Here is a 13,948-nt window from a genome sequence, read left to right as displayed (position 1 = left end):
TCTCTCCACAGAGGGGGTCCCAGGCAAACTCAGGGAGGAGGAAGGAGTCCCTCTGATGAAAACCACAGAAAGTTCAGCTCAGGCAATTAAGACCTGCTGGCAGAGGGAAATGGAGAAGAAAACTAATACACGTTGGGCAACTCTGCTGGGCAGGAAACTTGATCTGTTCTCATTTAACCTCTAGGCCAGCCCAGAGAGGGCCTCATTTTATGGACCAGAAAAGGGGCATCAATCTGCCCCCACCTGCTAACAGTCATGGGGTGGCAGTGCCGAGTGAGTGTTTTACCAAGTTGCTCCCTCTGCCACTGGGCAGTGTTAAAGCAAAGGTGGGGCAACTGCCCCCAACATGCTGAAGGAAATGTAACATCTGCCTTTGAATTGAGATTCCAGTTTTCTATAAACAGAATTGAAGAGCCCGGCCTTTTTGGTCACAGCTTCGCCACTGCATGACTGTACAGCAAAGGGGGAGCCGTATCAGACCATCACCCCATCCCTTGCTTGCTTAGCTCCAGGACAAGCTGTGATCTGATAGATCCTCACAGACATGCTGGGGCCTGTCTCGGTCCAGAAGTCTGCAGTGTCCCTCAAGATTACTCTGGGCTGAACCCCTACCTTCGAGAGCACCTCCTACTGCCAGAGCCCCCAGATTCCTGCAAGCAGGCAGCAGACATTGCTCCCTCAGCCCTCACTACAGGGTACTCTCGGTGTGCAGGGTACTCTCGATGTGCACGCCAGCTCTACTTGCATGAGAGGAAGGACACTACTGATCATCTTCCTCCAGGCAACCTATAAGTGAAAAAGTACCTCGGTCACTTCCCTTATATAGGTCCAGACACCAAGGCGCAGCACTTACGGCATTTGCCCAATACTGTCAGCTAACTGACAAAGCAGAACTAAAGCCAGTGCTCTTACCTGGCTGGGCAAAAATGGGGGAAAGTGGATGCATACCTGGTTCCTGTTCGTATTCACATAGTATGACCAGTGTTCACCTCAAGGGCGGCTAGTAGGGTTACTTGGGAGCACTAAACAGTTCCTATTAACTGTCAGAAAAGCCACCAGAGGATGAGGTATCTCACCACAGGTGGTCCAAAATACAAAATGGGAGACAGGTAAAGAAAGGGAGAACATTAGTTCAAGGGAGTGTGAGGCCCTATGAGCGACTAGATTTGTGCAGTTCCTACAGGGTGCTGCAGGTCACTAGGTTAATATGCAAGGCCTAACCCTTGCTTAGTATCCCATGAAACAAATGTCAGTCCTCCCCTCCACTCAGGACCAGCAGAAACCTCGCCATGGGTGGATCCTCGAGTTGCTGCTCCTGAGTAATGGAGCCAGGGGGAATTTCCAGTCCCTTGGAGAACGCCAGTGGGGTCGGGTGACGGAGGCTGCAGCTGTGACCACACACATTGCCAAGGGCTGAAGCTGGACCAAGAGCACAGTAAATCCAGGCAGCTGGTCATTAGGCCTAAAATAGCTACTTTTTGACTGCCTTCAACAATGTGTTTCTGAAAAGTGCTAGAAATTCAGTTTCCTAGAGGGTAACTGTTAAAGAAATTTATTCACATGTCAGGAGTTTAAAAAATGGGTTTGTTTTTAATCTTATTGGTACTTATGCATTAAAAGTAACTACAAATGTCTTATTAAAGTTTCCACTTTAAATGCACAATTTACCTCATTTTATTATAAGGAATTGTTACAGAAAATGCAAGTATCAATATTTGAAAAATACATTCCATACATGGACTACAAAGAAACAATGCTGATAAGCGCCATGGTCTGATATGATGCCATCACCCCACACTGAACAGCACCCCAACGGCTTGAAAGCCAAGGTGATCAACCCAAATGTGTGGCTTCAGTTTCTGCCCAGTTACTGCCCTCTCCCTTGGTAACAGCCAACTCTACACATCTGCCAAGGACAAGCCATTAGTCAAGTAGTCCACCTAGCTGCAGAAAACCAATGTCAATTGTAACAGGTTAATACATTATTTATGCCACACAAAAAAGGAAACATACAGGCAATGATCTTCCAAAAAATGTCTTTAAGGCATCTATGATTACTTTTGGGAATTTAGTAAGTGTTTAGTAATATCTTATCAAATGATCAGCTCCTCACTCAAGTTCTCCCACAAAAGGACAATGTGGCTTCCAAACCTCTTTGGAAGTTGTTTCCTCTCTGCCGCCCCCTCTCCCCAGCTGGGAGGGGAGCTCCGCTGCTTCAGGTTAGGAGGGGCTGGGCTTGCAGTGTCCAGATCTTCCAGGCTCGTCCTGAGAGAAGCAATCCCAGGTCCTGGAAGAAAGCTTGTTGCAGGAGCTCCTTCACAGTTTCCACCTGTGAACTCCAAGTGGGTCTGTTCGTGGGAGTTATATTTAACTGCTCAGGCTGTCACCTGGGGGATTATTTTGCCTTTCGTGTCTAAACATTACATAGTTCAACAGTGTTCTTTTTCTCCAGATTAAAGAAACCTACCTGGAGATCAAGGCTCTCTCTCCCCTCCCAAGACTTTCCCTCCACTTCATGCCTATAGATAAGATTAGCACAATACAGTTCAATACAGCAGATGGAGACACGAGTTGGGAGTGGTGGGGATCCCACAAGCACGCTGAGTTCCATGCAGGGACCCCATTCAGGGAGAAGAGTGAGGAAGCTGAACAGGGCGGTCAGAAATGACTCAGGGCTCTGAGGTAGAGGACTAACAGTCACAGGGACCCCACTCTTGGAGAGAACATGGCAGGTGAACTGAGCAATCTAATCCAGCCTCGACTAAATGGGTATTTGGGGTTGACAGTGCACAGGCAACAAACTCCAGATGAAACACATGTTCTAATACATCATTCAATGAGATACCACTAAAAACATAACTGAAAATTAAAAAGTCCTACGTGTAGGCACTTAAGTTTGTGCGAAATTTCTGTCTTAGAGGATCATAGCAAGTTAGTTTAGGCATTGGATTCCTATATAGCACATAGTTTGTACCTTTGTCTTTAAAAACCAACTGTTAAGAACACACTGTATAATAAATCTGGTGATGAGCAAGAGGCAGTTAAAAAGCTAAGTCAGCAGAACAATGTTGATTGGTGCAGCAAATTATACCTCAGTAAAGTTTATTCCTGTTCTACTCATTTACAATTGGCAACTTTCTAAATGAATAAAATTTAATTTTTGCTACTAGTATTTAAGTTACTAATTAAATTTAACAGGAACAGCCAGGGAGTTCTATAGCCAAGTCTTGTCATCTTGGAGAGCACAAAGGAGACTGAGAGGGGTCAAGTCCCCGCCAGGCAGTGAATGGGACAGGCCCACCAGGCAGCCGCCACTCAAGGGACCTGCAGAGCAGAGCCCAGTGCCGCTGGCATGGTCAGGGAGATGTCCTAGTCTGGGGAAAGGTGCTTTTCCTAGGCCTGCAAGACTGCCAATGCGGAACTCACAAAATGTTCCCGACTCACGGCTGCTCAGTACCATAGCTATCCCTAGACTCAACATATTCTAAACATGATTTTAAGTGCAATTAGAGGCAATATTGTTATTGAAATTGGTATGGCAGGGCAGGGGAAGGACAGGCAGCCTCATCCCTGACTGAATTCCCATCCTCCTCTCCCCACCATGAATGTTAAAACAAGTAAAAAGGCCCAACCACCTCAATTCATACCTGGAGCATAACTATCTTACTTGACAATTAAAGAATCAAGCCAACTGCGCTCACCTCCTTGTGGCCCTCGGGCCACAGAAGATGGAAACTGACCACATGCCTCACATGGTCACATGTTTGCCAACACTCGTTTTTCTATAAAAATTCTATATGAAACATGTCACAGACTTTTAGTCCCCAACTCTTCTAATTTTTCTTTTAAACATTGTGCACAAGCTCATATTAACATAGAAAGCATATATATCTTATAAATCACAGAAATATTAAAAAAAAGTAGCACTCTGGTTTATCAGCTCATCTTACACACACATTTAGGTAATCGAATGTATAAATCTACAGCAACATAGAGGACATACCACCATCCAAAACAAACAAACAAACAAGCAGGCTGTTGCAAAAAATATTTAGTCCCTTTACACATATATCCATACTTCATTAATGCAAAAAAAATGTAGTGGTTATTAAATGTCTGAAAAATCAGTATGTATGACTGAGATTGTTAATCTCTGAGTATAACTGTGTAACACATATTGTTCATCTCAGAGTTGTCTTTTTTTTTTTTTTTAAGCAGTGGTAAAAGTTTCTCTCTAAATGTGTACTTTTTAAAAAACTGGCCAAACCCTGAAAAGATGTTTAACACCTCAGGGTTAATATATGTAAAGCAGAGACTAAGGCCCAATAAGCTGTGGCCCAATTCAGCATCCAAGCCAGAGCCTTTCAAAACCAGGTCACACACGTTTGGCCAGGGCCTTCAGCTGCGGGCTCTTATGGGGCAGGGTAAGCTACACAGAACTGGGACCTGGGACCAACAGCATTCACAGCATAACTAGGGGCAGTTTCAGCAAGAAGCACTCATGTCAAGGAGATGGGACGTTCCACCTGAGGCTGGAGATCCCCTTCTCATCCCCTGGCCTGTGTGACTCTTGCTCCAAATGATACTCTGCAGGAGTTTCCCGTTAAGACTTAGTGTGAGCAGAGGTCCAGTCAAAGCTGATCATTAGAATCACTGATGCATGGGTGTATTTTTTGAATATGGATTTTAAAATTGGAATCACCAATATGCAGCTATATAAAAAGTGCAGCACAATAAAAGTGCATTTCCTCCACCACTCCCTAGTGGCAGAGTGAGGACTCCACAGACAGGACACAGCAAGGTGAGAGAGGAGATGGCTGCCAGGAGGTGCCGAGCCCAAACTGCACTGCCGACACCCGAGTAGCATGAATACTGGTAAAGCTTTCAGCTGTTAAGGCCACGGTTTCTCAGCTCTCATTTTGAACCCTGTTTAGAAAGATTTCACCTTTTTAAAAAGGGGTAGCTCACTATAAATACAGCTTAGCTTTATTTAAAAAAAAAAAAAAAGACTTCAGGGCAAGAGGATCCTATAATCTTTATGAAAACACTGTGCAGGAACGTCCAAAGCCACTTACCCTGGAGTAAGGCCAGCGCTCCTGGAGCAGCCGACCCGTGAGTCGCCCAGGCAGGAAGACTTCGTGAGCGCTCTGAGATGGACACTAGGCTACTGGGTGGGAGAATGGTTCTGGAAGTGTTCTTGTATGCTGCTAGCAGAATGGGGTCTAATTCCTATCACATTTACCACTTAGGCTCGTGGCCTGGCCCAATTAGTCTGACACCTAGTGAACTCGATCACAGTCACACGGACAATCATACAGAGTCACCTGAAATGGGATCTATCACACATGGTCCTTAATTGTTTGTTCCAGTCTATTGCCGCGGGAAGACGCCGGCCAGCTCCTGCTCTGGGGGTCAGCCTGGTGAGCAGAGCAGCTGCTGGGAAGAGACTGGGGAGGCGGCCCGGACCCTCCTGGGGGCTCACTAAGAGACCCCCCCCAGAGTCAGTACATCAAAGCAAATGTTGCAAACTCGCACAGGCTTGTTCAGATCAAACTTTATAATGGGAATCTCCTTGGTTGAACATTTATGGCAGAGAAGACGTCCGCAGTGACGGCTGTGGAAGCAAAGAAAGGCAGTGTGAGGGGGTATGAGGAGCAGGGGACAGCCACACTGCCAGCCAAGTTCTCCCAAAGCACTTCGTCCATGAAAACAAACTCCCAGCCAATCGTTAAGTTACAGTGATTCTGGAGAAGGCTGTCTTTAAAGATCAAGAGAGGCTCAGCAACAAAGAGCCAAAGGACCAACTCGTTGTCCTGGAAATAGCCCCTCATTCTTGGGAAGCTCACCTTCCAGGAGGCAGTAACTCGGCTCAGCTCTGCCACAGCAGAGAGCCTGGCAAAGGCGACACAGGCCTGGCAGGCTCCCTGGGACCTGTGTGCCCAGCACTCAGCAGGAAAGACACCAGTCTGAATGCCCTGCCCTCCCTGTATCATACAGGTGTGCAGTCCTGCCCTTACATCCCTCCTTTGGGTCAAGTTTTGCCCAGGAGAGTGCAGGGCCCTGGCAAGGTCATGGCTAATGGAAAAAGGTAGACGCAGTGACAACAGCAGAAGTCCCCTCACTTCCCTGGTCAGGGTCTCACCAGTGATGTTTGCGAGTCGTGACTCCGAACTTGGCAGTGCACTCGTAGCAGTTGGAGCCGTCACACCAGGGCGGCTCCTTGGACAGCATATCTGTAACACAGGCAGGAGACGCTCCTGTCAGACAGCGACTGCCAGGCAAGACGCGGAGCTCCAGAAGGAGCAGGGAAACAGTACACAACGCACTGCAGAGTGACACGAGGGACGAAGGAGCAACACACTCTAACTGGGTCAGGGAGCCTTCACAGAGGAGAATCTGGAGAACCAGCACCACCAGGCAGGCTGGGGAGAAGGAAACGGTATCCAGGGAGCGAAACTGCAGTGTTTGTGGGAAAATGCATGGCTGGAGTGTAAGGCACAGTGAGGAGAGAGCAGAGACCACAGCTAGAAACACCGGCAGGGACCACATGGTAAGGGGAACAGGGAGGAGGAGACCAAGACAAGAGAAACTGAGTGCGAAGGATCTGTAGAGATGGTGAGTGAAGAGCAGGGGGCGAGGGGAGGCGGGGAGCAGGAAGGAGACAGATGAGGGGTTTGGTCTTGGGTTCGCAGAGGCCGTGGAGATTTAGGGTGGTGGTTATCAGTGTAGATAATAGCAACGATCATGAGTATTCATTTAGTGATCACTAGCTGTACGCTAGGCTCTGCCTGAGTGCTTTGTACATAGTAGACGGAGTGCACAGGGAGGAGGCAGCACACGAATCACTCACTATCAAGCACCTCTACACGCCAGCACTGCATTCGGCTCCTGTTCTGAGCTCTTAAAAGGCCGACCAAGTGCATGCAAACAGTAGACCAGGCATCACAGAAACACAGCTTTAGCACTGGCTCTGCTACAAATCAGCTTTGTGACCTTGGGTAAATCACATCAAAATTGATAGCTACTAAACATTTCTTTTTAATATATTTTATATATATTTTATTGATTTCAGAGAGGAAGGAAAAGGGAGAGAGAGAAATATCAATGATAACAAAGAATCACTGATCAGTTGCCTCCTGCATGCCCCCTACTGAGAATAGAGCCAGCAACCTGGGCATGTGCCCTGACCGGGCATCGAACCCTGACCTCCTGCTTCACAGGTCGCTGTTCAACCACTGAGCCATGCCAGCCGGGCTACTAAGTATTTCTGAGCTCATTTCTCTGCCCATTGTGGGTGCTGACAGCATTGTGATTCTCTCTGCCTCATCCATGGGGATGAACAAATATGGAAAAATCAAGAGTGAAGAGCTCCTCTTCACAGAAGGAAACAGAAACAGAGAATGGAGAGTGAGTGGGGCTAAAGCAGAAGCTACTCTGAAGGAGGCAGTGTCTGAATCAGCCGAAGGATGAAGGTGCTGATGAGCAGCCAGGACCCAAGGAAGGGGGACCTGCCTGGAGCTTAGAGAGCTCTGGTAGCAGCAAGGGGAGTGGGAAACCAACAGAGGCCCCAAGGCGAGCACTGAAAAGAGACTAATAGTGACCCTCCCACCATGGCCCAAAGGCCCTTCGTGGCATTCACACAAAAAAGTCCTGTACGGTGCCCAGAATGGCTAGTTCAGGAACAAGTCGTTAGAATGCACAGACCCCCAATACATCTAGAGACTCAGCACTGCACTGTGCTCGCAGGCCAAGGGCAGGAAGTAGGCCACTCACCTAACAGTCTGAACAGGAGTTGCTTGGTGGCAACCTGGTAGTTGAAAATGTTGACTCCTTGGTTATTATTCACCCCGAGGCGAGCCCCAGATCGGACGATGGCACGGCACAAGTTGGCATTCCCCTTCATGTATGCTAGAAGCAGCACTGGAAAACAAAACACAGTAGGGCTACTTCCCAAAGGGCTGGCAGAGGGCAGCTGAGGGTAGGACAGCCCCATGGGTACAGAGGAGCCCTGTGGCTAGTGAGACCCTCACCGAGGACCCGGCCCTGAGCCAGGGGATGCCAGCGCAGCTCCAGCTCCAGGGACACTCCCTTGTCCATTTGGAGCTTCGGCTGCGAGAACTAAAGGGGGTCAGATACCGAAGGAAAAGCACACAGTCTCCGCCGAATTTCCCTGGCAGGAAACACCAGGAGGACAAAGCTCTTTCACACAGTGTAACTAAATCTAAAGACCTGTGAGGCGTGTACACAGGCAGGAAAAAGTCCGTGTGGGCAACATATTCCATAAAGTTCCCCCCCACCCCACCCCCAGAGCCCTTCTTCTGTGCGGGCGCAGGCCCAGTGGGAACCAGGCTCTGGCCCGGCCTTCCTGCTGGCCCTTTTTACTAACAATTACAGCTAACAGTAGCTCCCCTTTGCTTACCTTTCCAGACACTTAAATTCTTTCACTTAATTCTCTAAGTAATCCAGTCAGATAGGGTTTTTATTTCAAACGAAGAAATGGGCCTAGAGAACTTGCAAAGTTTACCCAGAATCCCCTGCTGGAATAGGACAGTGAGGTATCTTGGCCAGGCCTGCTGTGCACTTCAGGCCTGCCTGCCTGTCTCCTGCTCTTGGAAGACGGTGCTCCCCGGAGCAGGTGCTGGGCCCAGCAGCTCACGCCCAGGCCTGACTCCTCGGAAGCTCGGGCTCACCACTGCCGGCTTCAAAACCACGCTGTGGATCAAAACCAAGAACTCTCCCCAAGGCCAAGGACTGATGACAACATATTTGGTCCCGTGGTAAGGTTCAGGACACCCCTTGGTGATGCATCACTGCCAACGCCATGGAGGCGCTGTCTGGCCTGAGGGCAATGAATGGGGCACAGCAGCAGGAAGTGCTCAGAGAGCCCTGCACTGGGAAGGAGAGATTTGGGTTTCATCTTTGTTTCCTTACTTGAAAAATGGGGACACACTATATGTACTGCTTACCTTACAGGATTATTGTGGGTGTTCAACAAGAAAAATGAATGTCAAAGTATATATATACTTTTAAAAACTATGAAAGCTACACAAATTAATATAGCGATTGCTCGTAGCTAGAGCAATACCATGAGAGAGGCCTATTTTTAAACCCCCTCAATAAGACATCAGCCCTTATCTGTATATAACTTGCTGCTTCACAAAGCATGTCTACACACATGTAGCCCACTTCCTCCTTCTGAAGCATCTGTGAGGTGCTTATGTTTTATTTCTCTCCTGGCATCTGGGAGCTTGGGTAGGGCTCTCACTGCCTAGATAAGAGGTACATGAGGGCAACAAAAACAGGTGGGCGGGCCTGTTTGGACAAGGGTATGGCTGTGGGGCACTAGATAGCAGACACACATCATGTGCTATGCCTAAAGCCAGACACTGCCCAATCCAAGGCAGGGGTCTGTGACATGCTCAGAGCCCAGCAGCAGTGCACGGGGCTAAAAGCACTTGTACAGCAACATGTGTGCCTGGGCTCTTATTGTTCCAGGAAGCAAGGAATACAGGGGACAGGACACACAAACAGCTCATTACATACCCGTGTTTCCTTCTGCATCCGGTTTATCGAGAGGATACTCAGGCATGCACTCTAAGAAGAGATCAAAGATGGCTGCTGCATTCTCTTTGCCATATTGTCCCAAAATGTGCAGTGGCGACTGGCCTCTGACAAAACAAGTTGAAAAGTTAGGTATGTATCTGCCACTGCCATCATCCAGAAAAGAAATGGGATTTTCTGAACTCTATGATGTCGGACAAATCAAAAGACACGTAATAGGTCATGAAAGTTTTTCTAAAAAGTATTCTTCAAAAAGAAAAATTCCAGGGTACCAAAGCCTGGCCCAGTGCCGCAGTGGCCGTTCTGCAGCGAGGTGGGGCTAACGCGAGGCACCAGTGACCGCCAGCTTCGAGGGGCAGCCAAGCATGTGGCGCACTGGCCTCTCTATGGACCATGCACACTCACCTTAGATTAAAGGCTTCGGCGTCCACGGTGCACTCAGTCAGGAGGACCCGGATGTTGTTGAGTCGACCGTGCATGACAGCGAGATGAAGAGCTAGGGAATAGAGCCTCTTACTGTGCAAGCCGAGAAGCACACACAGGAAATCTTGACTGCTCCTCACCCTCACAAACCTTGCTCTAAAAGGAACGCAGACAGAGCAGCCGTGGTCCACTCATATCCTTTCCAGTCTTCACCACCCAAGAATGAGCCATAAATGCAACCTTACAAGACTTCGCTTTCTGCTTCCACAGTTACCCAAAAATGAGCTTTAATGGTTTCATAAGAAGCCACTTCTGGCTTCAGGGGTTACCATTCAGATCGTAGGCTGCCCAGAGCCTGGACAGTGGCATGTTGGATGCCCGGCTCAGAGCCTACCCTGCCATGCTCTGCTCCTATGACAGCCAGCCTCCCTGAGGGGGAGCAGACCTAAGAGTGCAGTGCACCCCCACCCCTAGAATGGAGGGACTGCTTATGGCACTCAGCACTGGACAAAGGGGAACGACTGGGAATTACCATTATTTCCATTCTCATCCACAGCAGCAAAGTCCACTCCATTCTCCAAGAGAACCGAGCAGATGGTGGGCAGGTCCTGCTGGGCAGCGAGATGGAGGGCGGTCTGGCGGTGTTTGGTTAATTCATTCACTTTGGCTCCTGCAAGAAGCTGTTGAAGTTGATTACATGAGCAGCCTCTTTGCCACAACCAACCAAGGTCCCACCTTAAGGGGGCCAAGCCTGCCTGACTCTGACATCCACGAGTCTATCCTGCTAGCAAAGCTGGGAGCATAGGGCCTCACAAACACTCCTGGCGTAAGCCAGCAAAACCTGCCCCAAGGACAAACCGACAATCATCAAAATGTTAAAAAGGCATTCCTTAGGACACAGACATTTCTACTTATAAACATCAGTACATAAAATTACACAAGACTGCAATGGATGTTCACTATTAAGGATGTCCATTATTTAGAAAAGTGAAACCAGATTGCAAAAAGGATTTAGTTATGAAAATGACAATATAGCCTGGCTGGCATGGCTCAGTGGTTGAGTGTTGACCTATAAAACAGGAGGTCACGGTTCAATTCCCGGTCAGGGCACATGCCCAGGTTGTGGGTCCAGTGTATGGGGTGCAGGAGGCAGCCAATCAATGATTCTCTCTCATCATTGATGTTTCTATATCTCCCTCTCCCTTCCTCTCTGAAATAAAAAAAATATATATTTTTTTAAATAAATAAAGTATTGGAATATTTAAATTTAAAAGTCAAATTAGGAGACAGTATGATAGTATTAGTCATTTGGGGAGAAAGAGAGAGAAATATATATTCATTCACACATAAACACAGAAACTGAAGGTGTTTAAAAACATATATACCGAACTCAGAGGAAGAGTTGAGGGTGCAAGAGATACACTTTTTGCTTTAAGTTTTTCACAATAAGCATGCACTATTTTTTCTTAAGAGGGGAAGGGAGAGGGAGGGAAGGAGGGAAGAAAGAGAGAGTCATCAATGTGAGAGAGAGGAACATTGATGGGTTACCTCCCAACCTGGGATTGAATCCAAACCCTAGGTATGTGCCCTGACTGGGAATAGAACCCACAACCCTTTGGTGCATGGGACAACGCTACAACCAACTGAGCCAAACTGGCCAGGGAGAGCATGTACTACTTTTATATTATTTTTTAAAAGAAAGACCATAACAGAATCAAAGGCAGGAAGGACCTTTAAATAATATCTGTTAGTTTAGCATTTGAAATTCCATCATAATCCACTTTCTGACAAAGTTTCACAGACGGTTGCTATTAACAGAAAAGAATCTGCAGTTTGCAGTCAGAGCCATTTGCTCCCCTGAGGGCTGAGGCACCTAGTTCCTGTCTGTGTGCAGGCGCTCTGCCTCTGGGAAACTCCCGGCACTGGTTAGCTGCTCTGCTTCTCACCCTGACTTTCCAGTTCCAGGCAAACCAGCTTCTGGGCTTCGAGTCATTCATAGGTCCAGATAGGACATAGCACAGAGGGGTATTCATGGTCACAAGTGCTAGGGATCATAGTTAACCCTAGGTTGGTTAACTGGGGTAGGGGGAGAGTTTGGGTAAAGGCTTTATGCAATGCGAATAGGTTCTAGCATTAAGCTGTAACAATTCACAGATGAAGGACTGGATGGTCACTGGAAGATCCACTATTCCTACTCCTGTCACTGCGAGCTCAGGACTTGGTTAAGGCAGAGACATGACCTTGGTGAAGGAACCCTCCAACCTCCCTAGGCTCTCAGTGTGGCAGGCAGACTGATGAAATGCACCCCTATGTTCACTGCAGCATTATTTACAATAGCTAAGATACAGAGACAACCTACGTGTCCATCAATGGGTGAATGGGTACAGAAGATATGGTGTGCATGTATATACAACATATGACACACACATATATAGTGTGTGTATGTAGACTATATAGATATACAACATATACACACACAATGGAATTCTATTCAGCCATTAAAACAGAATGATCCTGGCCAATGTTGCTTAGCGATTGAGCATCGACCTGTGAACAAGGGGGTCATGGTTCGATTCTGGGTCAGGACAGGTGCCCGGGTTGCGGGCTCAATCCCCAGGGGGGTGTTCAGGAGGCAGCCAACCAATGATTCTCTCTCATCATTGATAATTCCATTTCTCTCTCCCTCTCCCTTCTTCTCTGATACCAATAAAAATATATTTTCTAAAAAAATTTACAAAAAAACAACAACAAAACTAGAATAAAATCTTGCCATTTGTGACAACTTGGATGAACACTGAGGGCATTATGCTATGTGAATTAAGTCAGTGAGAGAAAGACAAATATCATTATGATCTTACTTATATGTGGAATTTAAAAAAACAAACAAAAAAGCCCCAAGCTCATAGACACAGAGAAGAGATTTTGGTAGTTGCCAAAGGATGTGGTAGGCAAAATGGGTGAAGGAAGTCAAAAGGCACAAACTTACAGTTATAAAATAAGTAAGTCACGGGATGTCATACATAGCATGGTGATTATAGTTACTAATACTGTTGTATATTTGAAAAGTGCAAAGAGTAATTCTTAAAAGACCTCATCACACACACAAAAAATTTTGTGACTATATATGATGACAGATGTTAATTAGATTTTATTGTGGTGGTCATTTTACAAATATCGAATCAATATGTTACATACCTGAAACTAATGTATATATTAATTATACCTCACTTAAAAAAAGAGAGAAAGTGAGAGAGCAAGAGAGAGGGGGAGAGGGGGAGGGAGAAGGACAGGGAGAAGGAGAGTAAGGGGGGGGTGCGCAGGGGAGAAAGCGCACGCAAACACATGCACCGGAAAGCCCAGCTGAGCGCCTGACACAGAGCAGGCGACCAGCAGGGGATCTCCTTCCCCTAGATGCTCCCACCGCCTCTGCCACCCAAATCCTGCTTTCCCTCACGGCCTCACTCAGCACCTGCCTGCCCAAGCAGCCCACTGGGACTTAGGACATGCTGACACACCTGCTTCCCTGGCACACGGCTTACTCCCCAAATGTGCACTGGCCTTTCACAGTAACTGGAAAACACCTATGATGAGACATTTGCACACACTCTACCACATGCTTTGTCTGCATGTTTCATGTAATGTTTCGGCGACACTTACCAAATTGCGGACGATAATCTCCGAGCCTGCTTGGACAGCAAGGTGCAAAGGGGTCAACTTGGAAGCATCCTGGACTCTGGAATTCACATTAGCCTGGACGCTGATCAGGAACAGGACACTTTCAATATCAGAGTTCTGAACTGCCACATGAAGAAAATTCCGGCCCTTGTTATCCACCTGAGGCAAGAAGTAGGAACCAAAATATGAGTGGGCTCCCCATGCAAGAGTGGCTCCTCGAGCACCTGCGGGCTGCTCTGACCACTGGAGAAGTCATGGCATATCCTTCCCTCAGTTCCAGGAAGGCCCC

The 13,948-nt window shown here is 47.5% G+C and overlaps 1 protein-coding gene across 4 annotated transcripts in view; it reads right to left on the bottom strand.

The window, feature by feature from the left end:
- Window positions 1-1,643: 1,643 nt before the first annotated feature.
- The window catches only part of ANKFY1 (ankyrin repeat and FYVE domain containing 1), a 64,789-nt gene continuing 52,484 nt past the window's right edge, over window positions 1,644-13,948 (bottom strand). For all 4 annotated transcript variants that reach the window (XM_028133072.2, XM_054709664.1, XM_054709665.1 and 1 more), the window contains 7 exons: window positions 13,642-13,818; window positions 10,517-10,664; window positions 9,967-10,057; window positions 9,544-9,668; window positions 7,774-7,920; window positions 6,143-6,233; window positions 1,644-5,614 (listed from right to left, as the gene is read on the bottom strand). In XM_028133072.2, the coding sequence (XP_027988873.2) occupies window positions 5,482-5,614; window positions 6,143-6,233; window positions 7,774-7,920; window positions 9,544-9,668; window positions 9,967-10,057; window positions 10,517-10,664; window positions 13,642-13,818 (912 nt within the window). In that variant the 3' untranslated portion in view covers window positions 1,644-5,481. The remainder of the gene's footprint in view (window positions 5,615-6,142; window positions 6,234-7,773; window positions 7,921-9,543; window positions 9,669-9,966; window positions 10,058-10,516; window positions 10,665-13,641; window positions 13,819-13,948) is intronic.

The sequence above is a fragment of the Eptesicus fuscus genome, chromosome 20, assembly GCF_027574615.1.
Source record: "Eptesicus fuscus isolate TK198812 chromosome 20, DD_ASM_mEF_20220401, whole genome shotgun sequence".
Classification (NCBI taxonomy): domain Eukaryota; kingdom Metazoa; phylum Chordata; class Mammalia; order Chiroptera; family Vespertilionidae; genus Eptesicus; species Eptesicus fuscus.
The sequence above is the reverse complement of the archived record's forward strand: the minus strand, read 5'-3'. Positions and strand labels throughout refer to the sequence as shown.